This window comes from Anarhichas minor, unplaced genomic scaffold (assembly GCF_050575085.1).
Source record: "Anarhichas minor isolate MPS153535 unplaced genomic scaffold, ASM5057508v1 ptg000011l, whole genome shotgun sequence".
NCBI classification, from domain to species: Eukaryota; Metazoa; Chordata; class Actinopteri; order Perciformes; family Anarhichadidae; genus Anarhichas; species Anarhichas minor.
Genome location: NW_027466457.1, coordinates 7,094,617 through 7,122,549, shown reverse-complemented (window position 1 = coordinate 7,122,549; position 27,933 = coordinate 7,094,617). Strand labels below are relative to the sequence as shown.

General features: G+C 43.3%; 1 protein-coding gene across 1 annotated transcript in view; it reads right to left on the bottom strand.

Moving 5' to 3' along the window:
• Positions 1 to 956: 956 nt before the first annotated feature.
• The window catches only part of roraa (RAR-related orphan receptor A, paralog a), a 168,446-nt gene continuing 141,469 nt past the window's right edge, over positions 957 to 27,933 (bottom strand). The window contains exons 3-11 of the mRNA XM_076089118.1: positions 14,239 to 14,324; positions 12,616 to 12,757; positions 10,043 to 10,441; positions 9,302 to 9,423; positions 9,064 to 9,196; positions 7,976 to 8,083; positions 6,866 to 6,976; positions 6,536 to 6,648; positions 957 to 6,134 (exon numbers count right to left, since the gene is read on the bottom strand). Coding sequence (XP_075945233.1) covers positions 5,970 to 6,134; positions 6,536 to 6,648; positions 6,866 to 6,976; positions 7,976 to 8,083; positions 9,064 to 9,196; positions 9,302 to 9,423; positions 10,043 to 10,441; positions 12,616 to 12,757; positions 14,239 to 14,324 — 1,379 coding nt within the window. The 3' untranslated portion in view covers positions 957 to 5,969. The remainder of the gene's footprint in view (positions 6,135 to 6,535; positions 6,649 to 6,865; positions 6,977 to 7,975; positions 8,084 to 9,063; positions 9,197 to 9,301; positions 9,424 to 10,042; positions 10,442 to 12,615; positions 12,758 to 14,238; positions 14,325 to 27,933) is intronic.

The window sequence follows — 27,933 nt, the reverse complement described above, 5'->3', positions numbered from 1 at the left end:
AATGCATTAGTAAATCTCAATGAAATTAAAAAAAGAGTCGATATAAAACAAACAGAAATTGAAGAAATGTGGGTTGCCAGTTAGTTTTTGCCTGATCAAAGAAAGGTGAACTCTTCTGTCTGCAAGCATTTATTTGACCATTCAAGATCAACATGAAACAAACTTCCCAGTTGCGTTTCTCAAAAAACGAGGTAAGGGGCGACATGTACACTCTAAACGGACCATCTACACATTGAAACCCTTTAACATCAAGCGCGTCAACCCATGTGAAAATGATTAACATCACATAAAATAAGAATCTGAAAAACATTTGAAGCATGTGAGAGTTGAGAATTCATCCTCATGTACAAAATACATCGTCACTTCAGTACACGTCTGTAAAACCACAAAAAAATGACAATCAAAACCATGTATGCATCTTGTTACACCGAGAGGCACTCAGTGTGATACGTTGTGTATTATTGCAAGCATATTCTCACTGATATTTGCTACAGAGTGGAGAGAAAAGGTCAACTTTGTCCTCAAATGGCGATTTTTTTTCATGTAAATTTGTAACACTTCATGTGGTGCAAGAGGTTTACGCTACTGGTCTGAAGAAACCAGTTTCAGGATAGTCTAAAATGGGGAATAATAAAAGCATACCGAGGCTCTGTTTAATAAAATCCAAGCACCACTTCCCTGCATCAGGTAGAGAACTATGCAGACACAAAGAGAGGTAAATATTTAGTATCTTAAAACCTGACAAACTATAGCCTCAGTGAGTGGTTTTTACAATCAGACAAAGAAAAAAAACACAATACTGCTGTTTCAGTTCGAATATTATCATTTTTCCACAAACCGGAAAAGTAACCTTAAATAGTTTGTTAATTAGCAGATACTAGCTTTGCTATAAGTCAGAAGGAAATAAGTGCCTTATCCCAAGACTAGCACACTGATACAGGTACCGCCCGGGTAATTTTACCACTATCATTTTTATTATCATTATCATTTATTGAGTCCTAATATCAATAATACATTAATATGCAATGAAATTAACAGACTAATAGGGCGGCCAGGCTTAGGAATCAATACTTTGCTCACAAAATGAACTTACCTAGCACCACACATCAGGGCAACACAAAATAAATGTCAGCACACCCTATCTCTATCAAACTAATCCTAAAGGAGGGAAGCAAACTGGAAACTAGAGAGTTATCGTACAATATGGTGTAATTGATAAACAGATAAATAGTTTCACTGGGTAGGCCTTAGTAGCAGTATTTTCCTCTTATCTATACAGACAGAAATTACAAAGCTACCTTTATACATGTGATCAATAATAACATTAAATATGGTGAATAAACGGCTGAGAATGAGGGAGAGAGAAAGAGTGAAAAAATACGTTCTTCGTTCTCCACCTGGGAACAGAACTAGTCAAATATACAGATGGAACATAAAAACATCCACAAAATCAACACAAAGTAAACCAAAAGTTGATAAATAAAAGGTGTATTTACATGCAGATGTTCAAAGACTATTATGCACAAAATAATCAAAAATAATACACAAGACATATATTATTGCTTGACATTCGATTATGGCTAAAAGTTGCTTTTCTTTTTCTTTTTTAAACTATATTCTTAAACGTATTTTTAATCGTAAATCCTTATCAGCTGTGCTTTGGAAAATGAGTTCTGTTAAAAATGTGATGACTCATACTTCGGGGTAACACACCGACACTCCAGCACAACTTTAAGCGTGACATAACACTGATCTTCACAATTTATGGCCGAGAAGACTCATTTTCACAATTTACACTCCAGAATTCATTTCAATTCATCTCAGCTCAGGCCGTGGCCGCGCTGTCCGAAATGATAGGGAAGCATGTTTCCGCTGTGAAGCTGGTCAATGTTGCCTCACAGCATTCTGCAGACCTATGAATTGTTGAAGGCATTATGTCATGCTTTTAAAACCTAAACCTATTATGGATGGATCAAGCTTGGCATTTCCAAAACCTTACATTTCTAAAAAAGACCCAAAAGAAATCCTCGTCCACATAACCCTGTTCCTTTGTAATTATTAAAGCCTTGTCTGGGGTTTATTTTATTCACACACTGTGAGAACAAACACATACACACACGCATACATACACACTATTGCTTTATACACACAGACAACAGAGCAGAGACAGAAGGACCAGCACATTTTACTGTATACTATACACTGATTGAGTAGCACACTTAGCATCAATCCCTTACTTAAACTGGGATATATCAAGTGAGAATATACAGAAGGACATCACTTTACAGGCCTGTGTGAAGGCGCAGTTTATAGTTAGACACAAGTATTCATGTGTTTGATGACCATTTTCTGCTATCCTGCCAATATCGCAACCATACCAGTACAGAAGAAGATGAAAACAGAGTGACGGGGTTTTTTTTGTTCTGGACTGAGAGTTAACGTCATCAGTTTGAGTCAGCTGAACGAATAAAGTCAATTCAAAAAGGATGATGACTGCACTGTAGAGACCCGTAATTGTAACACAAGGCGTATTGCTTGTTTTGTGTCGTAGAAGACATTACATGCCACTTCGACAAAATGAAAAACAAATTTTCACTTTATGAGAGAAGAACCGTTTTGGCGGTAGACCTTAGCTGATCATATTTGAGAAAAAGAATGAATCGTTTTATGCGACCATCAAGCGATATTACAACAGCTTAAGAAAATTGAATCTTTTTTTTTTTTAGAAACGAACCAATTTTTTTTTTTTTTGCAAATAAATAACAGGATATCAGCCAAACCTCCATCTCTCAATAATTTTCTGAACAGTAAGTGCTCTATGCTCTGCATGTTCAGTGTGCTACGCCCCCTCCTCTTATCAATCGGGTGCTTTGAAGAGATTTTTAAAGACCCTCCTCATAAATTCGCATGAGAGCTAATCAAATGCTCGGCAACTGTCCAGAGGAAAGCGAGCTGCTTCTTCGGTCTACCTGTTACCTCCCTGAGCGTTCACACCTCATCCTCTTTCGCTGCTCTTGCTGGGCCACTGGGCCTCTCAACCTGGATTGTCTAGCAGTGTTCCAGACTGGGTTTCTTTTGCTGGGAGACTGAGGTTTACTAGTCGTAGAGGGCTTGTGCATATCCAAATAGCATTGGATCATAACAGAGATTATTACTTAGGTACAGCATATCTACTACAACCCAAACACAACAGATTTAGTATTGCATAAGAATATTTGGTTTTTCTAACAAAGAGGGTTATCATTTTTAAAGACCCTGATGACACCGTTTGAAACCAAAACAGATTTTTTTTTTTTGTGTGTGTGACAGGAATATGCTGTGTACTGATAAAATTGCGGTTTCTAAAAGTGATGGGGTTTGTTGTTTATACAAATGAGATTTTTCTTGAACTTGACAAAAAGGGGCGCAGTGGTCTTTGAGTGGCTGGGGGCCCCCTTAAAGACATCAATACTTTAAAATTCTGATGAATATTCAAATGTAAAATCTCAACCACTTCTCATGGAACATCCCTGACAAAAAAAAACACAACACAAACTAAACCTAATGAGTACAAACAAATGTCCTCTCAAACAGAAAGCGCAAAAGAAACTCTTCCCTGAGGGGTGACAGCACAAGGCGTTAACGCCTTGTACAAATTGCACGGCTGAGGAATGATAGTGTGCAAACAGAAAACAAAAGACAAACAACTGGATTCTATGTTACGGTTGGTGACAGATGTATCAACATGCTTTGTTGGGTTTCTAAAGGGATATCATTTTTTTTCTTTTTTTTTTTGATCTTTTTTTAAAAGATTTTTCTAGAAGCCGCTACTGAGATTGCTGGAATGTCTTAGGAATCCATTCTACGTTATAGACGAGTAGACTGGAAAGCGGAAGCAACGACTACTGTTTGGCACATCCAGGGTTTTTTCTACCACTTTACTACCACACTGACAAGAAAGACACACTCAACAAAACAGAAGCACAACAACAAAGCATTCTGAAAATAGCACTTGTCCTACCAATTTTATGTTTCTCCCCTAATCGTACAAACAACAGCTAGTCTAATTATTGCAGGAATATAGTTAAGTGCTACCTGACATCTTATTCTCTCCCTCGTTCTCTTTCATGAGTTTTTTTTAACCAAAACATGTTACAAAAATAGAAGCTTTACTACCAGACAAGGCTTTGAATATTCACTTTCCCTTCACTGCTCCTTCTGTGTCCTGTTGTGGCGTTGCTGAGGCTGAGGTTGTGGTGAGAAGGCAGATAAAGTCACTCAAAAACAACAAAAAACAATCTGAACAGTTTGACAGCGGCTCATGAATGTGCTTTTAGGTTAGACTGTATATCTTTGTCATTAGGCTGTCAACCTGCTTGCTGTATCTTCACCTTCCACTAGATGGAACAATTGGATTACGGTCTATGTGTGGATTTTAAAACCTGGCTGGGATGTTTAACTTCTGTTTTCTTGTGGCCTTCTTTACATATTACGTGAGGTTTTTCAAAGTAAAATTAGTACCAAATATGTTTGTAGTATATGAACGCCAGTGTGTTGCAAATGTTTCACCAAACAACACCTCTTTATTCTTTCTATTTGTTTTTAGCCGCTCAATCCAGGTCTGTTCATAACAAAGATCAAGAAAGCCAAGAGACTTTAATGTCACAAAAAAAAGTTTGTAGGTTGTTGTATGTGTGCATTCTCTCTAAAAGGAGTATCAGAGCTACATTTTGACAGGTGTCATGCAGGCCGTTGATGAGGTAAACAGAGCTCCTCTAACCTGCCTTCTTTGTTCACCAACCAGCAGCCTCGCCAGCAATCCTAACAGACAGCCCTTACACTTCCAAACCAGTATCATATGCAGCTCCCAGGACTATCCTCTGTGACCGTGGTTCAACTTGTATTTCTTGTGCACATGCAACACATCACTAGGTAAATATACAAGTCTTAAATTAAAGAAAGGTGTAAATAAAAGTGCCTTATCAATTCAACAATTAAGAATGGTCTAACTACTAATATCATACATGTTATTTAAAATAGATTCTATAAACATTTATTTTTTTCTGTATAGTAAGTACTTATGACCATATACCCTGTAGTACATTATAAAACAGGTGGAATGGACCCTTTTCATTGTGTTGGTGCCCTGTGCTTCTCCAGGGCACCTGTCCAGAGAAGGATTAATAGCAGATGGCCTTACATGATTTCACTATGCAACAATGGTGGATGGAGTCTTTGACAGCTAAAATCATTGCATTTTCATTAGAATTACCAGAATTCTATATGCTTCTTTTTTTTTTTTTTAACGATTGTCCATAGAGAGGTGTCGATTGCATCACCATGCCGACAGACCCTCCCTCAAAGTCGCTGTGAGTTTTCATTCCAAGAACGGCATCCAAAAGATATGACTGAACACAAGAGAAAAAGGGCTGAACTTGACCAAAATGTGCGCATTTGTCAGCTGTTTATTTCCGTTTTTAGGGAGATAGGGATAAGACTATTCGAAGTTTTGAATGTGAAAATACTAAAACCGTTTGGGAAATGTAGTCTGAAAAATTGAAGACGTCTTCTGCTATTTTTAAAATCCAAAAGTGACTCAGTAATTGTTTCTGTGATTACAAGTCAGATGTACAAGTAAATCACAACAAGGGCGATGCGAAAAATACTGGGGAAAATGAATGAATGAAATGAAGTGAATCATGATAGAAATGCGCAAAAGAGGGTCAAGTTCAACCAGACAGAAATCATTTCTCCCTATCTCCTCTTCATGTCCCATGGGGTGTCGGGTCCCACAAGTCTTCCAAAGAGAACTAAATTCAATAAAGTAAACCTTAAGAATCAACTCCCTAAGCCCTCGCCTTCAAAGTAAAAGAAGAAGTTGAACAGCGTGCCATCTGTCCGCTCTGGTTTTGTGCAGGGCACCAATAAAGTGTCTCAGATTCCTCCTCCACATTCCCCTACGGTGGGCACACTGGCACCTGGCAGGGCTGCTACCCGTCAACGGGCATGGACTGCTCAAAGTCTGATCCGAACAGCTCCTTGTATAAGGGGGGGAAGTGGGCACGCACAATGTCTGGATATATTGCTTTGAAAGCTGTAAGCTTCTCTGTATGCCTACTGCACAGCGCTCGCAGTGTCGACACTTTGCATATCAACTGTGGAGAGAGAGGAGACAGGCTGTTTAGATTCACAGGGAGGCAAGGACATGGAGCAATGGTAGTGAAAAACATTCCTCCCTACAGTGTATTCCCTCTCACACAGGGGCAAACAGACTCGTAAATATTGAGACAAGCGCTCAGGCAAGAGGAAAACTTGACACTTCATATTACGGAGCTGATACAATTGATAAATTGCCACTTCTCTACTGATAAAAAGGCATTTAGTGAACCATTATGAATACTTCCCCTGAAATCTGTGTAAGCTTAATCAAATGCACTAAAAATGGTTGATGGCCTGTGGATAAAGATCCTAAACAGTGGTTGATTGCGCCGCTATAAGGGTAGAGCATGTTTAGCAGACAGCAACTTTCAGGGATAATGGATGGAGTGTACTGTACCTTTGTAAGTATACCATCCTCTCTGTGGTTCTTCTGCAGGACGTGCTGGAGGGCCAGTTGAATCTTCTGCTGGAGTTTCTCCACCTTCACCTTCTCCTGGAGCCAAGACCGGTCTGAAAGGTAAATTATCACAACTGCTTGTTATTGCAAAAACACACACTTGAAAGCCTTTTAACAGTCAACTTGGCTCATGTGAAAAGGAAATGATGCAGTGCCACTAATACCAGATACTAATTGATAGAGAAAAACAGGAGGGCAACAGCGTTTTTTGTCGTGGTGAATGTGCGTCTCCCTCTTTTTTTCCCCCTTTGCACTGTGAGTGACACCTACCAGCAGACATCAACACAAAGGCGGAGAACAGGGCGATCTCATCCTCAGACAGGTGCATAGAACACAAGTTTTTCCCAAACTCGAAGACGGAGCTGATCAAGTCGTCACAGCCTGCCACAGCAAAGGACACAGAGAGAGGGCTTAGGATGAGGAAGACCAAAGAACAACATTCACTCTTGATCTTTATTGGGAGAGAGGCACACAGGGAGGGGAGAGGAAGGGGAAGGAATGAAAAAGAGCGGCATGCTGACAGCACATGGGAGCGTCTTAAGCAGAACAGGCAATGCCTTTACTGAGTTTTGCCTCCCAGACGAGTCACTTTTGGCAGTTGGGGTGGTGTTATGCAAGCCAAAATTAGGTCACTATTGAGGCTTTTAGTTAAATCAATTATCGGGGATACAGAGAGACAGGCTGATGCCACTGCGGCTCGGGAAGCCCATCACTCTGCCTACCCTGCCGCGGACCCCTCTGTGCAGAACAAACAGGACACTGGGACTCTCCAAGCTGGGACAGATACACAGGCTCACTCACATACACACACAAACGGGGAGATACACGGAATGGCAAACTTACACCAAGAACCAGAATTCAGCATTTTTACTGCCGCCAAGGGACATATTTACATTATTTTTTACCGTCAAAAGGCAGTTGGAAATCCGAGAAAATCCACGGTGGAGTCTTACTATTGTCACGGCAGTCAAACACGAATGCTATTTGCTTTCGCCTGAGATGTTTTATATCAGACTATCAATGATGGTTTTGATAGCGCTCCCCCTAAAGACCCTCCGTCTGGCTTTATTTATTCCACAGTTACAGGAGCCATATGCAGCAGAGCCTCACTAACATCTCTGTTCTACCATAAATAACCATTGCAGAGACAGCAATGCCAGGTGAGGCAGGGATGAGTGCTTAGTGTTTGCTTCCAGGCCTTCAGCATTGTGTAAAACAGAGCAGCAGACTCTAATTTTGGCTATTACACCAAGGGAAGGAGTAAGACACTGTAAGAAACACACACAAACACAGCAGCATACAAATACACACATGTAAACTCATACAAACGTGCACATGCACGCACACACACACACAGACACACACACACACTCCACTTACCTAATGACTTGAACACATCAGGTCCGGCATACTTTCCATCAAAATAGACTGTGTTGTTTTGCGAGTCAAAGGCACGGCACATTCTGACAAACACAACTTCCAAAGAGCCTGTGGAGACAGACAGGAACAAGATGCTGAATCTGAGAGTTGTTTCTTTTTTTCCCCAACAGTTACACATCAGTAAGGGATGCAAAACACATGGTTGTGCTTTGTGCTGTTCTTCTACAATGTGAGTAACACAACCACTTTGACATAAAGAAGCCTGCCGTCAGAGGGAGAGAAAAAAAAACACCTCTGCAGATGATAATATCATAGACAGAAGGCTATTTTTCCATAATGACATGCCAGATAAAAATTGAGCTTCATTCAGTAGTGACAGTGTTTATTCAGTCAACCTTTATTTAGCAAGATAGGTTGGGAATTCATTCTATCCTGTAATTTTGTACCACTCTGTGGGAGTTGATAAGAGGATCAAGAAGATGTAACAGCAGCCATTACTGCCTCTAAGGGAGATGCTACTGTTTTAAATGTCATGTCTGACAAGGGATCTCAGTCTTTATTTAATTATTCATATTGGCTGTGCTAATGTAAATAATACTCAAGGAAAGACCCAGGAGAGGTGTTTGTTTGCTGCATGTGCGGTATGTGTGCATGTGCGTTTCAGCATTTGTATTTATGCGTAAATATAGTTGACAGTGTGCACAGAGCCATAGCTGCATTTCATATTTTGTAAGTATGTCTTCATGAGAGCAGTTTGAATAAGCAGACATCATCGGTGTCTGAGGAAAGAGAGGGGAATGGCAGCCGTCATGATAGGTATTATCTGAGCTCAGGAACAACATTGCTTATCTAACGCTGTGTCCGTCCCTGCTATGTATGTAATGAACAGAAGAAAATAAAGAGCGACAGAGGCGGAGACAGGAAACAGGCAGGGCGGGGTCTCCTCTCTGTGACACTGTCTGTGTGCGTGAAGAAGAGGACTTTGTGCAGTCAGGTCAGCTACGCTCTTGTGACAATGCCAGAGGGGGGGGTGGTGGTGGTGGTGGGTGAGTTTGACGGCAGCAGGCCATGTTGACAGGCTGTCATACCTGCTTTCAGCAGCACTATCTGATCGTTCTGACACAGCTCCATGAAACCGTCGATGCGCTTGGCGAACTCCACCACATACTGAATGGCCTCTGTTATTTTGATAGCACACAGCTGCCACATGACTTCCCGGGGCTAAGAAGAGATAGGACAGAGAATTGGTTATCTGCTTTAAAACAATGGGTTTGATAGCTGTTACTGCCGTGGAGGCCGGCGCAGGCCCGGTTGTGGTCGTGGTACCTTGCTCTGGTAACTCTCGACCTCCTCCTGCAGGAAGGCCTGCCAGGTCATCTGCTGCAGCTCCTCCCTCAGGTACTGACATGTCTCCATGTGTGACTTGGAGATGTTCTGGGCCAGGTGCTCTGCAATACAAGAAGATCACAGCTGAGATCTGAATGTTACTCACAAGGATATGTGAAAGTGAAGACCTCACTGATGAAATATGCCACAGGAAAAGAAGATTTTACTGAGCTTTCAAAAAGGAGGAGAGGCAGATACGCGTGGGCTTTTTTGACTGGGAAAAGGCTTGTTGACATTTCCTCTTTTACTGCCTGCAGGAAGCTCATAACTTAAGGTTGAGGCACAGCCAATCTAGTTATGACACAAATGCATGGCGAGGAGGAGGGGCGCCACGTTACTCACTGAAACAAAGGTCACATTTTCTCTGAGAGAAATATTGAGTATAAGAATTTAAATGGTTTTGAAAACACATCTGTTAAAAGGAGTTCCTGGGCACAGGGGAGCCTAAAAAAATGATTTCCCCAGACGCCTGCCCTGCTGGATCCTGATTGGCCCTAATTAATGGAAACTAATTACAAAAAAGAGGCTCTTTTAATGAGTGTTGGAGATGAGTCTCCAACCTCCTGCTATTTTAAGCAACCTTTGTGTCGTTTGCCCCACGGTTGAGTTGTTCTTCCCCGCCCCCCCTCCTCCATTTTGCTGTCTCTCCTCTCGTCTCCCTGCCTCTCTCCTGCTACTTACCTAGTTCAGCCATGGACACGGTGGGGGAGGTTTCTCCGTTGGTGAAGGAGCAGTAAGGGAAGAAGCCAGAGCCAGGGGCAAAGTCGCAGATGGGCTCCGGCTTGATGCCGTTGATGTCCAGGCCTGACTGGTCAGGAGATGGCTGGATGTCCAGGTAGAAGCTGCTGACCGCCGAGTCTGGTTTGCTGCCGTCAGGGGTGTGACCATCCATGTAGCCGCTGAGGTCGTCATGGAGCTCGGTGAGGCCATTGGCTGAGAGGCCATAGCTAGGTGTGAGCGGCTCCGCCTCTCCGGGCTGTTGTTGGCGGTCACGCTGCTGCTGCTGCTGCAGCCGGTGCTTCTGGACCTCAGCGTACAGGCTGTCTCGCTGCTTCTTTGACATGCGGCCAAACTTCACCGCTGTGATTATAGCAGGACAAAACGTGTGTTACACTCTAGTGAAACACTGCAAACAATCAACCAGAAATATGTGATAATAACTTGTACTCAAAACATTATGAAAGCCCTAGTTAATTAGAGATGTGTTACTTACTTTACTTTATTTAATTTTTATTGTTGAGTCTTAACATTTTTTCATAATAAGTCTCACCAGTGGGGTGAATTATCAACACAAACAAACTTAATTCAATAACTTTAGATACCAACAAGATACCGACAGTCATGTCTAGAAAATGCCTGAAACAGTGGAATTACTATAAGAACTAATCGTATTATTTCACACTATTGGCTAAATTGTGACTTCTATAACAAAAACATAATTCTTGCCGTCAGAAGAAATGACTTGTTGGCAAGAGAAAAGGATTGAATTAGGGATTTTTGGGGCACATTAATTCCTTACTTACTATAAATTGTGTACCACATTCAGAGTCAATTTTTTGCCCTCCCCTGACAAAGTAAAACAACACTCATGTATGTTGAAGTTGTATGTTACTATTAGACCAAAAGACGCCTGCTATTAGCATCAATCTCCACAATACGAATGTGCAGTACAGTAAAAGTGATATACTCTTTTAATAGAAAACTCTGATGACAAAAAAGCAAATCTACATTTTTCAGGAGGGATCACTGATGACAGAGATTCAAAAAAAAAATTAACAGCTTCATAAGTGCAGAGGCAGAAGTGGGATGTGACGAAGTGACTAACAGCTTACCAGCCACTCAAACGTGAGACGGGCTAAGTTGCTGCCTCCTGTTTCAAGGTTTCCAGACTAAACACTGGTGCTGAGAATGTGACTCCTTGGCCAGAGTTCTGGGGGCCTGGCAGTATGTCAGCCGGTCACAGTGTGTGTCTATGTGTGTGTGTGCATGTGTTTGTGTGTGTGCTTGTCTACGCACAGTGGAAAGCGAGTGGAGCGGCGAGGAGGAGAGTGCGGGCAGATGGGCTCTGGTGTGTTGAGTGAAAGCAAGAGTCACCTTCGTCTGTCCTGAGTGTGTGTGTGTGTGTGTGTGTATGTGTGCGTATATGTGCATGTGTCTGGCTATGCAAAGGCACTCATAAGTGCTAATGTACTTCTGTGTTCATTCATATTCATGAATATGTATGCGTGTGTAACTGAACTTAAGCAAAGCAGTGTGCATAAAGATATGCCAGCCTCAGCCATGTCTGTTCAGCTTTTCTCTTGTCTGTGTGAATTCCTGTGTGTGTTTAAAAAAAAAAAAAAAAAACATCATAGATCTGCTTTGTTCTGATATAATCTCCTCAGCTCAGCCCAGTCTGGACTGGCCCAGTCTGGACCAGCCTGGCACAGCAGGAGCCCTCCAGCACACATCCCCACCTGTGTGCTCCCATTACAGCATCTCAGCTGCAGCAGCACTAATGACAACCTCTAACAACCTCCTATTTCATCAATCCTAGTTTCTATCACAGCAACAAATTAGTCCCACAGACAGAGCACTCACCTGCTACTGGCAGACAATGAACACGGACTGACGTCTTAGCATGTGTTCATGTCACCATTGTCTTGGGATGTGTCTATTGTGTCTCTTTGAGAATAATGGCGTTCGTTATCTGTGTGTGTGTGTGTTTTCTTTGTCTCTAAACCAAAATATCGGTATTTGGTAAGATATCAATAGAGCGCCAACTAACAATAATGATATAAACCCACAGATGTTAATGGCTACGTAAAAGCAGCTATGAGTTCCCAAAAGAGTTGTAAAGTTAAAAAGTTGCATTTCCTGCCGCAAGAAGATAGTGACCAGAAGTTTACACTAAACAATGTCCTTTTTTTTGTAATTGATTTTCTCATCCAGTCCTAACTGATTCTTTTAAATTCAAAATAAACACATACATTCCTGGCTTGTTTTTTGTAATAAATAATGAGCCCCAAATAAACACTACCAATAACTTCATAAAGTGACATTAATATTTTGATCCCCTTCGGAAATTCTTTCCTCTCTTGCCCGCCTTCACAGGGAGGTCAGAGTCCACAACAGCATCCCTGAAGCACTGCTTCAAACACACTTCAGCAGAGCGGATTCTTGCCCACACAGGCGCTTGAACCCGGGCCCTTCACCTCCCCTGATTCACCATGCCCCCCTGCTGTGTCTGCCCACCTCTTCCATCAAGCACTTACCATCTCGTGACATGCCCACTGCCAGGCACTTCTGCAGCCGGCAGTGCTGGCAGCGGTTGCGGCTGGTGCGGTCGATCAGGCAGTTCTTCTGACGGGGGCAGGAGTAGGCTGCATTGCTCTGCTGACTCCTCCTGAAGAAGCCCTGAACAGAAAAGGGGCATGGAAGCACTTTGGGTTACTAGATGAACCACCGTGGGAGGACAAATGTTCTGGGACTGAAGGATCAATTCATGTTTTCATAGTGTTTTAGTGCTGACAAAATTCATTACCGATTGATAGTGATATACTGTATTCCTGGTGGTGATACTTTTATTTTACTGCTGCCAAACAGATTAGATAATACTACTCCTGTTGGCTGTTAAATCTGGCATTCAAAGAGTGTTTTTTTCACCAGTGTGTACGTGCATGAGGGTGGTGTGTTTGGGTAGGAATGATAACGGTGGATGGTATTTTTCTTCAGTGGGGCTATTAGTGTTGATTAACGCAGCACTGGCATGTGCAGTGCTAAAGGATTGCGAAAGGATTGCGAATGCACACCGACTGGATTCCTCATCCTTTGACTTAATGAATTGATTCCAGCACATCATTAACATGCCCCACTCTACTGCTCCATACACATATGTCTTAATTAGCTGCTCATTGGCTGTTTAATTACAAGAAAACAGCTGACAGCTGCCAAGTTGCTTTATAATGGAAGCCATTATGGAAACAGGCTATAACTGCCAGTGACAAGCAGCACTCTTTAATAATGCTGTGATTTATGGTCCAAACTTTTGTACTCGCACATATCATTAAAGGCCTCTCTGCCTTGGACTAATTAGCAATCATTAAAGATAGATTTCAGCAGTTTATTCTTTAGTGTTTTACTCCTTCCAGCTCCTGTGTGAGGGAGAGTAGCATTGGGAAGAACAGGAACGTCTCTCTCTCTCTCCCTCCTCTCTCTCTCTCTCTCTCTCTCCACACACACATGCGCCCACACACACGCACACACACACACACACAGGAGCAAACAGCAAAGGTGCAGGCTGGCTGAGGAATGCTAATGATGTGCCTGGTGACAAGCACTGGGACAAGAATACACTCTAAGCACAAAATTCCCCTCACTGTGAATGGCTGGTGCATTTGAAACAGTACAAAAGGCAGCTTCAATGGAAGCAACACTGTAGCAAACAGCCAACAATCTGCTATAATTCAAAGCACTCTCCTTTTGATCATTTTATTTCAAGAAGAGCATGCTGCAGCAGAAGCAAAAAAAAAAAAAAAAAGTGAAAAGACATGTCCCTGGGAGGGAAAGGCAGAGCAAGGCAGAGGGATGACTTTGTCCTACTAATTGTGCTTTTCTGTGATGTCCTTTGTGGTGCTTGACCACTTTAATGATGATGTTCTTTGTGTTTACACTTCGCAGTCCCTCTCCAAATCATTGTAAAACTTCAGCAACATTTATAAACGTTTTTCCTAGCAAGCAACTTTCCATACCTTCTCAAATTTCCCTGTCTTCCCCCTCTCAGATCTCTCTCTCTCTCTCTTTCTCTCTCTCTCTCTCTCACACACACAACCACAGGCACACACTCACACAAACACTACTTCCCATGACACAAACAGCTCCAGTCTCTTGATGCTTACCTTACAGCCTTCACATGTTATCACGCCGTAATGGATGCCTGATGATTTGTCTCCACAGATCTTGCAGGGAATTATTTCGATTTGAGCTGCAGAGAAGAAAAGAAAATGAAAGAAATAATAAATAAATAAAAAAATCAACATTTTGCTGTCACAAGTCACTGTACAACACCCTCGCCATAGATCCATGTTGGTACATGAAAGAGCACTGTGCTTCTAAAAACATCTCCTCCGGTGGCTTTTGAATCCTCACTTCCACAGAGCATTAGCTGAATATTTACAGAGTTGGATATGTGGGGGTGTGTGTGTGTGTGTGTGTGTGTGTGAGAAAGAGGAGGACATTTTAAGTCCTCACAGCAGCCAATGTAAACAAAGTCTCAAACACAACTTGTACAAGGACAAACCCATCTACCCACGAACCCAAATACAGAACAGTCATATTAATACTAGCCTGGAGCAGTGACAAAGGCTCATTTAGGAACATGAGGAGACTTCATGAAGCCACAGACTCATAACATGGCCTGTGGTGGACGGAGCGGTGGCAGTGAGTGTGTCCGTCTGTATACGCTACGAGAAAAAGTGTTCAGTGGCCGTGGTGTTGTGCTGTTGACAGGCCTGTGATTCACCCGCCATAGAGGACAAAAGCACACAGAGGACAGGCCTCATCCATCGTTGGTCTTCTCTTCAGGAGCAGACCACAGGGCAACACCACAGAACACACAGACATCAGAGACACAGAACTCCCAGCTCGTCCCACTGCTCTCAGCTTTATCATTGCAGCCACTGATGCTACATCCCTCTCCACCTCCACCCCCCCCCCCCCCTCTCTCTCTCTCCCTCTAGAGATCTCTATCTCACAGCCCTCCTCCACATCTCCAACATCTCAGTCCCACTATCCCAACAGTGCCAGATGAACACCGCTATCTGATCTAAATCGAGGAAAGATCACCGCAGGATATTTTCTCACAATGTAATGGTTTTCTCCAACCAGCCAGGTGGCCAACCAATCAGAGCATGCGGAGCTATTGCAACACCAGTCTATACCAATTAGGGGAGGAATATTATGTTTTTTGCCTTAATAAGATGCAATAAAAATTATAATAATTAGAAACGTGGTGGTAAATTCGATGTCAAAGTGTTACATCAGCCTCTCCCCTCCAACCAGGCCTAACTGTCTCTTCACAAGACTAGAAGCTTCAAATATCCCTCGTACACCTTAACAACCAACCTCTTTAAACTAGTTTGATCACATCAAAAGTACTTCTGCTGAAGTTCAATCCAAAGATCCCTGCCCATTTTAATCATCTGCCTAGGAGCTTGTAATGTGTCATGTGGATAATGTCCTTGTCCCTGAGGCATGCCCGGGAGAGGCCCTTAACACAGAGCCTCTAATCCACTAACCCCGGAGCCACACTCTATTCATTCAGGAATCTGTGTCTGTTCTCCTCGCGCTGCTGGAGTCAACAAGACCGGCCATGTTTACATGGAATTAGCCTACATTTTAGAAAAATTAACAAAAGGGAGTGGTGGAACATGCACAATTAATTCTCCTCCAGACAACACCTCCTGCGATTTGTGATTCTCACATACAATAGAGGGCACTGCACCTCGTCGGCCCGGATTAGAGTGAAATCCAGGCAGGAGGCGGGCTTCGACAACCTAACTGAGAGGGTTAATTTATAATTAATCTTTTCCTTACTGTGCACAGTTGCTTGTTATTTCGGTTAGGTCTATCTCTGTATGAGTGCACTCTATTGTTTGTTTTTGCGTTCTCCCTGCATGGGCATTAGCAGTGCAGTGTGTTTCGACTCCTTTAGCGTTTTCAGCCTCATTACTTACATAATTTGTTCTGACATGCACTCACAACAACTGAAGCGTGCCGTAATTATGACTAGTTGTGGTTGTATTGAGCTAAAGGTTGTAGTGACAGGCCCCAGCCATTGGGTGGCAGTGCAGGGCCGTGGCTATGGTTGTGTTGCCAAGTTAAGCCAAGCTTCTTCCACCCACCCTATCCAGCCCACAGGCTTTTGGCTCTGAGCTCCAGCCTCTGATAGCTCCAGGCTTAGGCTGCTGCTAGCTTCCCCCACCCCCACAGCATAGCTGTGAGATGCCTTCATCTCTCCTGAAGAAGCGGAGCTGGCTAGGCGCTCGCTCAGGCCTGACAGAGGCTGTGCCACATCAGGTGAAAGCAGTGGGAGTAGAGACACGAGGGTGCCAGGCCGGGCAGGGCATACACATACATGAGCATGCCTCACAAAGCCCTATCTGCAGCAGGAAGACCCTGAGTGCACACAGCCTCACCAGCTAACACCCTCTCACTCCACCACTGCACAAGCCCCTGAATGCTCAGTGCACTCAACAGTAAAAAGGGTTTGTCTCTGGACCGGCTGAGGCAGGCTCTGTCGTTTCTTGTATGAGAGAAGACCTCAGTCTGAACACAGAGTCATTTCCACACTAGGATAAGCTGCTTTCAAAAAGATGTGGAGAGAGGGGTCAAGGAGAATAAATACCCAGCAATGACACAATGGAGATCAAATACACCATGAAGTCACCTACTTCATCAGCCGGAGTCAATATTTGTATATCTGTGACTGTGCAAGTTGTCCTCTTGTGTGACTGCTCATGGGGCCTCTAAGCTACACTTTAGACACTGAGGATGATTTAAACTGAATTCACACAGGAGAATCAGTCAAACAAAAAGGCATGCGCTCATAAGCACTCCCAATCTGGCAGTCAATATCTATTGACATGAGCTGCGGTGTTAACTGCCTCGTGGTGTGAAACAGGCAGCTGCTGGCCCGCTTGAGCTTGACCAGCGCAGTGCCACTGATCCCATTCACTGCGCCTGCCTGCCTTCCTGCCCGCCCGCCTGCCCGCTTCCCTGCCAGCCAGCATTGCCTGCACTGTTTACGACATCAAAGCCAGGCACAGTTAGACGGGCAGCCATGCTAAAGCCCATCCCAGCAGCCCGACGCTCCTCACCGCACTGAGATGGCCTCTGCATGCAGGCCACTTCAAAGACACCTGCTGAGACGCCAAGATTATGTGTGAATCACACTGCAGCACAATCACGCCACAGCATAATCATAAGGGCCGGACGGCGGCTCGAGACTGATTTCCTGTATGCAGCATTGCAGCCTGGCGTGGGTGCCTTGGACAATGGGCATGGCAGAGAGAGGAGACAGTCAAGCCGAATGATAAAGCTTGTTCTTTGTCTGTCTGTGGTTGAGCAGTTCAAGGACACTGATTCACCACACTAGCAGGCCCTTTGAGGGGATGGCGTGTCACTCAGAGCACATGCACAATAGGGCAGCCAGGCCTCTGCATGTTCACCCAGTGCCCTTCACTGTCTTCTCCACTGCCCTGAGTTCAACCCACTGCTAAAACTACACTGCATTATCAAAGACCTGGAAACTGACAGTCAAATGTGAACACCCACATCAATTTGCCAAACACACCAACAGCTTACAGGGGTCCTGTCATAGTTTATATTGTTATAAGCATCAGATAGACAGACATTGTCAGACAGAACACTTCTTCCCTATTCACTGCAAATGTAGTATTGATTCATTCAATGATATAAAGAGTCATTCACAGGACATAATGAAACTGTGAAGCTGAGAAATAAATAGAAAAAGTGGTGAAATATTTAGAAATGCTGCTACTCTGGTAGTCGCTATGCAGTGTGAATTCTTGATGAAAAACAACAATTAGTATTCACTAAGGAGGACCTGCTATTCATACCTACTACAGTATAGTGCACTATGTTATCAAATTTAAACATCCACACAAATGTGGAAGATTTTACTTAGTTCCCACTAATTATTCTTAAATTTGTTTTCCATAATTATCAGAATTATATTGTTCAGATACAGTATGCTGGTAATAAAATAAAAATAAAAACTGAATATCCTACAGGCTTGTGCAAACATGGAAAATCACCAGTCAAAATCTCCTGGCTGTTTCCACTGAACCCTTGGACTACTGACATAACGTGGAAGGATTAAGATTATCCCTTACATTACAGACCCATGCCCAGGCCACCGTCATAATGCTGAGAGCTTAACCCATTACTCGATTGAACCAATAAATCATTTTCTCATGGCCTGATGATTCATGATAGACTTGTACAATAAACGAGGTCTGAGATCGGGGCGTCTGTATTCTCTTCTGTCTATCCAGAGCCCTTATTTTTTTCCTTGGCTCATTTACAACACACATCGTTCTGAGAGAAAACATGTGAAGCAGTTGAAAAAAACAAACACATTTGCCTCTCTGCGCATGGTGGTGTGCGAGTAAGTGAGTGTGTATTTGTGTGCGTCGGCCGTGTTGTGTTGACAGCTGTCAATGACAGAGTGACGCAAGCCAGCGGGCTCATGTCAGAGATTATGTAAGGAATTGAACAGGGCCCAGCGTTATGAGCAGATTAACAATTCTTCTCCTATCAGACAAACTGTGTTAATGCAGCCTCCATTTAGAATATTTTTGCAACAAAACCAAAGGACACATGCCTTCTCTCAGGACTGTAATACAAAAATGTACACATGGTCAACATACAAACACCGGAGGCACTGAATCGGCTGGCAAATGTGCACTAAGCAATGTTCCTCCATCATTATGTGCAGCTATTCATTTTGTGGAGATCAGCTGTCGGTTGATAAAGAGTCTTCTTTAAACAGATACCCATGACAGTCAGATCTAGCTGTGGAGAGACGACAGCCCAACAAGAGCTGGAATCAGAATTCTGCCTCTTTTCATCTACCGGGGCTCTGCTGTCATGTGAAGTCGCACAACACAATTCTTTTTTTATTCCCATTTAAGCAGCAGAAGAAATGTTATTTGAATGTCAGCGGCAAAGGACAGTTGTGGCACGGAACACAGGCTGAATAGTATAAATGTGTTATTTGTTTAGGGATCGGAGGCTGTTGGCATATTACCATAGAGCTGTTCTAATGGCATTTGCAGGTTTGTAGCACAAAGAAAACACACGGCGCTTGTACAGAAATTCACCTGCAGACCAAAACTGTGTGTCATCACTTTAATAAACAGCTTCCATTCAACCTATGAACACGCCAAAGTCATCAAAAAATAGTCTGACCAGAGGGATTAGAGCAAGGAAAGATGTAATTGACACATTTCGATGTCTCTATGCTGCGTCTTGCTAATTCCCCCCCAATCATTTAGCTGCCTAAGCTGTGATCCCCCTTCACTAGAGACCGGCTATATTTGAAGAGATATTTCTGTTTCAAAAGATGGGCTCTTTAAGTCTTTCCCTATTATTCCTTCATAGCAGTGCAGTGACTCTGCTAAAGCTCAGGTCTGGACCATTGCCCTTGGCTGCTTTTTGGATGAACTCAAGCGTACATCTCTCTGTTTGTTTGTGTGTGAGGCCTATTAATATTTCAACATTGCCCAACTTCAGTTGCCTGTACAACACAGCAGTGCGTCTCTCTTCATGTCTCTCCCTGTATTTACTTGACTGTTTTATTGAAGTGCATTCTGACACCCTCTATGAGGGGGAGCAGGAGAAGGGAAGATGTATTCCCAAACCGCAGCACAAGACATCTCTCTCCATGTCTCTGTCTCCACCGGCGTAACAGTAATTTGGGCACTAATTTATGTGTTGTTGTGGCAAAGATTGACGAGCTTCTTGACTGGGAGTCTGCGCGCCTGCACTCTAGGGGAAACAACAAAAGCCTGGGTTTACCGAGCAGACGAGCACCATGAAGGGTAGCGTGTTTGCAGCGTGCCTCTCCCCTCCCTTGTCTGCCCCACCTGAGCTCAAATCTCTCTCCCCATCACTCCTTACCTCCCTCTATCTATCTCCCCCCCAACCTATTCCCTGCTTGTCTGTGACTGCAGTGACAAGCAAAGTTGTGCTGGGGACCGGAGGGCACGCCCCCTCTGTGTGTGCGAGCTTGTGCGTGCGGGCGTTCATGTGTGCCAGGAGGGAGAAAGACTCACACTGTTTACTCTGATGGCAGTATACAATCTGTAGACAGCACTCACTTATGCATTCTATCAGCCCCTAGTTAGTCAGAGAGAGTCATGAGAGCTGAATAAAAAATCTGTGTTGCAAATATTGACATGCTTTGTCTAACTATTTAGATCATTTGGTTTGGGCCCTTAATACATTTAAATGTGATACATCCTCTATTATAATGACATACATTTTGAAGGGAAATATACGTTTTTACAAGTCTGAGTCAGAGTTGCTTGTGTATTGTTTGCTTTACTCATGCATTGTGCAGCAAGGCATTGGGATGCACCAAAACTCAAAATCACTGAGGCTGAAATCACACAGGACCGACTGATTGACTGGTGCAGGAGCTGCTGTCTGAATTCTAAGATTCAGCGGAGGATCATGTGATGCTTCTGAACCTTTAGTGTGACCACTTGGCCTAAGCAGGCAATGGTTAAAGCCTTGATTGTGGTACATTGCCTTAGCTAAGCACCTCTCAGCTCCTCATCTCCCTGCAGGGACAGCAGCCTAGTAGGCTCCTTTAGAAAAACACAGGAATATATAAATAATGAATCCACCAAAACATCCACTGCAATTACACGCAGAAACCTTTACATAACAACAAAGAGCCTTGTTCAGTTGCACCAGGGAATTTGCCACTGCCACACTGTACAACTTCCTTCCTCCTATAATTGCTGTATTAGTATGCATTTCTGTAAGACAACGAGGATTCTGCTGTGGGTTTTTGAATAGGATTTCTCTACTGTTTCACACAAAGAAATCAAAACTTACATCCATACAACTTCCTGCATTGTCTTTTTGCCAGAGGGGTGACTGAGTATATGAGCAATTTCCGTGTGCATTTTAGACACTTGCGAAGTCTTTCTGTGGGTGCTTCAGTTATGGTAGATATTGGGGGAGAGAGTAGCGGGGGTGTGAGGGGGGGGGGAGAGAAGGGAGGCTGGAGGTCCCATCTCATGCTGGTGCTCAGGGTCAGTGGGTCAGAGGCACGCAGCCAGAACACACATGGAGAGCAGGCTGAATAGTTCAGCTGACAGTAATTGTCCCTCTGTGGTCTCCTTAGGAAAACATGTTTCCAGACAATGCAGACCGGCTGCATGGGCCAGATAGTAATCATGATCTTGATTTGCTCCATCGAAGAGGGAAGCTCAGCGTAAGCCTGCAGTTATGGCGCGAGTCAGTATTTCCATTGGAGCTGACATTAGCTGAAGCCAGCCCTGCGCAGGCACGCAGCACATGCATTAATAGATCAAGAGATGAGCTTTATTCCAAAACATTTGAAAACAACTTTGAGGGGGGTAAAAAATCAAATCAAATCATGTAATAGCTCTACAAATAAGAAAATAAGGAGGTCCACAGTGTAAAGTATGTGTCAATGAAAAATGATCCTTTAAAAATTGTGATTGTTAAATTTTTCCTATACTACGGGAATTTGCATTTAGAGTATACTATACTGCAGGTAACATTATAACAATACAGATGCCTTAAGCTACGTCTTCAGTTAGCTCCTGCTTCACATCGTTGTCGCCTGCAGCCTGTTAGTGTTTTATATATCAGTCACCCTGAATTGTTACTTATATAATGGACATCAGATTGTGGAAGGAAACTTGGAAGCTTTTAAATCCTATGCACATGTATCATTCAATCATGTATTGTAATCTCAAAAATTAAAGAGTCAGTCTCCAAACCGTGAACAGGTCTGTCTTTAATGGAATCAGGAACGTTACCGTCTACGAGTTTTATGAACGCTACACACAGCAGCGCGGTTACTTGACAGTTTTTACGGCTGAGCTGATGAACACTTTTTACAGCACCACTGACATTCTGCTTGAAGGTCTTCGGTTTTCATCAGCCGAAAAAAGAGCAGGCAAGGACAGGGAAGATGAATGACATCAATGGCCAGCCGATACTACCAGGGACGTGTGATTGAGACAAATGAGCCTTGTTACATTAGCTCGTGATACTGAATCCTGCTGCTCAAAGATCCAGAGTTTGATAGAGCTGAAACTAGAAGCACCCAACCTTTCTACAGATCACCGGTGTCATGGGGACCCAGAAGAACAACTCTCTCAAAGAGCCTGCTTCACTGGGCTCTTTCTGTTTTTACCTGGACCACTTTTGTTTTGTCCTTATGAGCATGCATGCACGCACACGCACACACACACACACACACACACACACACAAAATTCAAATATTTTCGAGGCCCTTTCTTCCAGGTGCAGAGAGAAAATTAAAGTGAGACAGAGCAATTATCTAATCCATATACAGCGCCCTTGGCTAATAATAAGTGACTGTGAATACTTCCATCATGCATCATTTATCCTCAATGCTACTAAATGATTAAACTGAAATGTTATGATTGTAAACCATGTAAAATATTTACTTGTGATGAAATTTGCAAGACACTTTAAAAATCAATCTGTTTATTTAATTTTGCCCGTGGCAGTATCAGTAGACTGAGGCATTGATGGTCAATGGCTTGCTTAAGTGTCTTGTCACTTGTGTTTTGTTGCTTTATTAGTAACCGTATACATAAGTGGCCATCGAGTGATTATAACGATTAGCTGCTCCTTAATGCTCATTCTCCTTGGGGTTCAAATTACCTTTTAAATTGTCACCGAGCTTAAAAGAAGGCCATGTATGTTACTGTCTAAAACGTTGCCTGTTTTTTTTTTACAAATTTACATTGAATGCAAAAATGAGCACAACAAGTTCTGCTCTCACTGTGTAGAAGCTGCTGAGCAACTCCACTGTCTTCCTCCCTCTCCTATAGTTGTAGCAGACCGTATGAAAGGCATTCCTAGACGACAGGGGTGCACGAGGAGTGTCTACTGCCACACAGAGTTCACAGACTGCTTACAGCGTGTGAGGCACATTCCCCCTGCACTGCTGTTTTCATAGTCCTACAAACACTGGCCTGGTTTTGTTTAACATGGCAGGATTAAGCAGCCATGCACAAAGCATGCTTCCCTCCTTGCACGCTCTTGCTTACAGTGGAAGGCCCGAGCGCTCGCTGCTACCTTTTGGTGCACCGGCTTCCCTGAGTGCCGGTGAATGTGCCGTGGTGCTCTAATCCCAGGCACATAAACAAGTGCCAAGATTAATGATTGCGTAAACACATCCCAAAAGCCCTGGTATAACAATCGGCTCTTCAGCCCTTTCTGCAGCCATTGCGAAGGCTCTTGGAGTCAGCTGACAGCCAGTGCATCCCTCTCTCCTTTGCTGCTGCCTCACAACAGTCAGGAGTTGTCTGCGCTTTGTTGCTTCATTAACAACAGGAAGCTGTCAATATTTTCCACATGAGAGTGGGTATTTTGCAGTGCTGCAGAAAGAGGGAACTTCTAAGCCAGAGCAGGACATAGGGTGCTCCCACAGTTCTTCAGCTCCTCACTTCTTCCTGCTAACCAAGGCCGCTGCACAGCATGTCTGGCCCTCAGCGCCTGTCATAACGCACATGTCTGTCTGAGTCCATAATGAAGACAGCAGGGTCGGAAGAAAGATCTCAGTGCAGTTCTGATTAATTTGTCAACCTGTTCCTCATTATGAGATCTAAAACAACAGCGTCTTTGACTTGTGAAAAAGACAGTCAAGTAGACCTCTAGGAGGACATTAGAAGTGTGTATAGCAATAAATCACAACCACAACAGACCGAACAAGGCCATTAAAATGACATTAGGCGCACGGACCGTCCTCTCATCCCTGTCATCCCTGGTCTGCGACTATAAGACGAGCTGCTTGCTGGGGAGGAGGAAGTAGTGGAGACTGGGAGAGATAGACAGGGAGAAAGAAAAGAGAGAGAGAGTGCAGTGCAGTCCACTGGTCCAGGGCAGGGTAGCGTGGGACGTTCAGATGAAGTGGGAGGCCCCTCTCCAGGAGGTTGCTCCTCAGCATGAAGGCAGAGGCAGCACCCCGCCTAATGAGGGGTGAAGTGGAGCCCCCTGTGGGACCCCCTCAGGCACATTCATTAGGAGATGAAAAAGAGTTTCCTGCGGCAGAGCAAGTGCCTGCCTCGGCTCGGACATGTTTAATTTAGGGCAATATGAAAACACAAGGCCACACTGGCCAGGTCCGCCATCGTGGGTCAGGGGACCCAACAACACACAGAGCCAGAGAGCCAGAGCTTGACTAAGGAAAGGTTTAGGTTTTGAAACACACTTTTATTCTTACAATATTCAGATTATTGAAAGGTCAAGTGCACCGATACTTCCAACTATGAGTGAAAAGTCTGTTGTAGACAGGCTATTATAGAGAAAATGTGCGGCTTATCACAAGTTTCATTCCTTTCAATGCATTGCATTTTGTTGCATCTTTATGGCTCCAGGCAAAAATAATAGATTCATTTAGCCAGTGGTGGTTTGTGGAAGGGAACCAAGGATTATGGTAATGCAGCACAGAACGCTGCAAGAAAAATACAGTGAAAGAGAAGTTGCTGCAGTAAGAGACACAGGAAGAATATCCGAGAGGTTAATTCATCACAAATCAGCATTCACAAATGCATCTCGAAAATCTCATATCGCACAAGGTATGCTGTTTGTAAAGACAATAGAAGAGACAGTGCTTCTTTCCTTTCACTGTATAAAGAAGGGCATTACAGGGTATCAATCTATGGTGATTCAAATACATCCGTCCGCTTATCACAGTCGCTTATTCTTTTTCCTGATGAATCCTCACATTTATTAAGGCTGTCTTCTTGCCTTGTTAGATATGTATAACCAATCTCCTGTAATTAGCAACTGCTAACCTTTGGGGTGCTAATCCTCCATGAATTGTGGATTTGTACATCAAAGCCCACACTCTCCCATATAGCTGGTGCTTGAAATTACACTCGATTTGAAACCTGCAATTATTTGTATAGCATGGATGCAAACAGTCTCCTCTTTTATGTCTCAGAGAATCCCGTGGGTTTGCATTAAAGAATCCTTAATCCACTCCAGTGGAATCCAAATATAGAGTTAACACACTGGCTCCCTAAAAATGTAGATGCACAGCCAAGTGCCTCCTGTGCACGTAAAGTGGAGAAAGCTTCTCTCTCTCTCTCTCTCTCTCTCTCTCTTATTTAGATTCGATTTCTTCAGTGGCTTAGATGCATCACATAAGAAGCAAGGAGGATTGCCCAGGGGTACAACACAACCATACTTCAATAACGGAGCATGGCTACACTTGTACTTGTGATCTTGTCCTTTTCACAAGCAATAATTGAAAGTTGATTAGATAATCAATGGTCTTGGCCCCTTTGTTTAATGTAATCATATGTCCAGGGCTCCGTCGACAGGGTGAATGCCCAGCTGTTTAGAGTCAGCTGCAATTTGTACTCTCTCCCATTCAAGGCCAGACTAAATCCATTGTACAAGGAGGGAGAGATTATAGAGAGGGAAAACAACTGAGATAGCTTCCCACACACACACACACACACACACACACACACACACACACACACACACACACACACACACACACACACACACACACACACACACAAACTTGATGCTTTTGCAGGGAGGATGCCTGAAGCATTTATTTTCTTTAATGAGAGACAAGAGTCTCACATGTGTCAGTGATGCACAGCATGGGAACAATAGGGTGGGCTTTAATTCCATCAATCTACTGCATTTATCCTTGTATCACATCAATACCTGTCAGTTAAGCAGGATGAGATAAATCATGTCAAGCAGACTGAGTCAGGGCCACACTGAGCTCAGTAAATATGCAGACTTAAAACTCATCTTAAAACTCGGGGGGGTGAATGCGGTTCCACACAGTTGGTGACAAATTTAGAGCATGGGTCTTAAGCAAGGAAATACAAGAGATTACCTTGTGAGACAACATGACACAAAGATCATCCTTTCTGCACTTACTAGTAAGTGATTAAATAGCTATGAATTAACAATGATGTTGTTAGGTATTTAGAGGAAATGCTACACCTCTGCTGTCACCTAAGCCTCCCATGGAAATCTCTTTACTTACCTTACTGTAACAAGGATCCCCCAGTCACACTTCTTTTACCATCTTAAATGGGAACCGACACCCCACCTTCCGACACCTGACATAAAATGCATGCATAAGCGCAGGCAAGGTGCTATTGAATGACACGGAAAACTTGACTGTGACAAACAGAATCGAGATTCATAATGCTCATCTTTGTGTGTTTATGTGTTTTGTATGCGCATGCCTAAAGTTGTGCAGCATGTGTGAATCTGAGAAATACAAGGCAGCGGGATTTTGAAAAGTCCTCCCCCCCGTATGTGCAATAACAGCAGATTTATCGTCAGATAAAAAAAACCACACATATAAAACACTTCAAGGATTGGCTTTGAGCGATAGCAATAACCCTGCAGGCGGCCAAATTATGATTTATGTACTTTGGCTTGAGAGTGCATGGGGCAGTAATGTAGATGTCTATGGTAGCCAGGCTTCTCACTGTAGCATAGAAGCGACTCAGAGAGAATACATTTGGTGTAAAATTGCTTCATCTGTTTACAATTCCATTTGGAGTTTATGAGAAAGACAGGCAAACACAGTCTGATATATTGCCCCTGTGTCACGGCATGGCAGGAGCATCCACACAAAGATTCATCTCTCACTTAGAAGCCAAATGATACGTCTAATTTGCTGCGAGCACAGTTATTTTTAACCTCTCCAGCTGTCAGATAATGGAGCTTGACTGTCAGCGCTGGTGTGTGAGTGTGTGAGTGTGTTAAAAGGTTGCAAACTCCTTTCAATTTACCATTCCCTTTGAGTGAATTACAGAAATGCACATTCCCATTAGTTCACCTGATTGACATTGCTTTTTCTTTTATCACAACCAAAGGGGGGATTTAAAGAGAGTCGACTGAATTAAGATGGAGACTTCCAACGGCAATCTAAATTTGGTTTTCTTTTCTTCTTTTTGTTCCGACGCCTTGAAAACATCTCAGAACTCACACGGAAGTGAAGGTTTGTTTTCGTGGTTATTAATTGGACAATGTGATGTCTTTTTAAGACTTTCCTGAATGATGGAGTCCTTTTCAGCAGCATGCTACAGCACCAACATGTACAAATCTGCTCCATCGCCTACCCTCTACAATTGTTCCTACATATTCAATACCCATTTAGGAAGGTGAGTCATCTGGTGTTTAATATTGGCAGCTTTTATTTCATTTCGGCTATTTCATTTCCCTCCGACAAGAGAGAAATATAACTGTATTCTACAATGGCCCTTCTTGTCAATAACAGGAGAACAGCAACCGTGTTAGCCTAATGCAGAGAGCCAGTTACATAAGGCCATTGGAAACAGTTCTTAATCAATGAGCTGGCAGTGGACTGCAGGCTGGTGTCAGTGGTTTGGCTGATGTAATTTAGATGGACACTAATGGATTCCCCAGCCTCTCTTCATCAAACATAGCTGTGAATCATTGCACCGTCATTGTTAAGGGACATTAGACATTTCTAACAGGCAGCACTGGTTAGACTGCGCTAACATGATATGGTAATAGGAAAACATCATGTCCTCGAGGCTAGAAAGACACAAAGAACATAACAAAGGGCTGGGTGTGGGCGGTGGCATAGAGACATGGACAGAATAACAAGTCACGTCAGTCCAGTTTTACTTTACATTTAACACACCCTCCATCTTGAGCTTTTGCAGTATTGTATAGAAAATAAACTAAATAGAAAATCAATCAGTTTATTTTTCAACTTACAACAAATGGCAGGAGGAACAAACATTGTTTGCCTT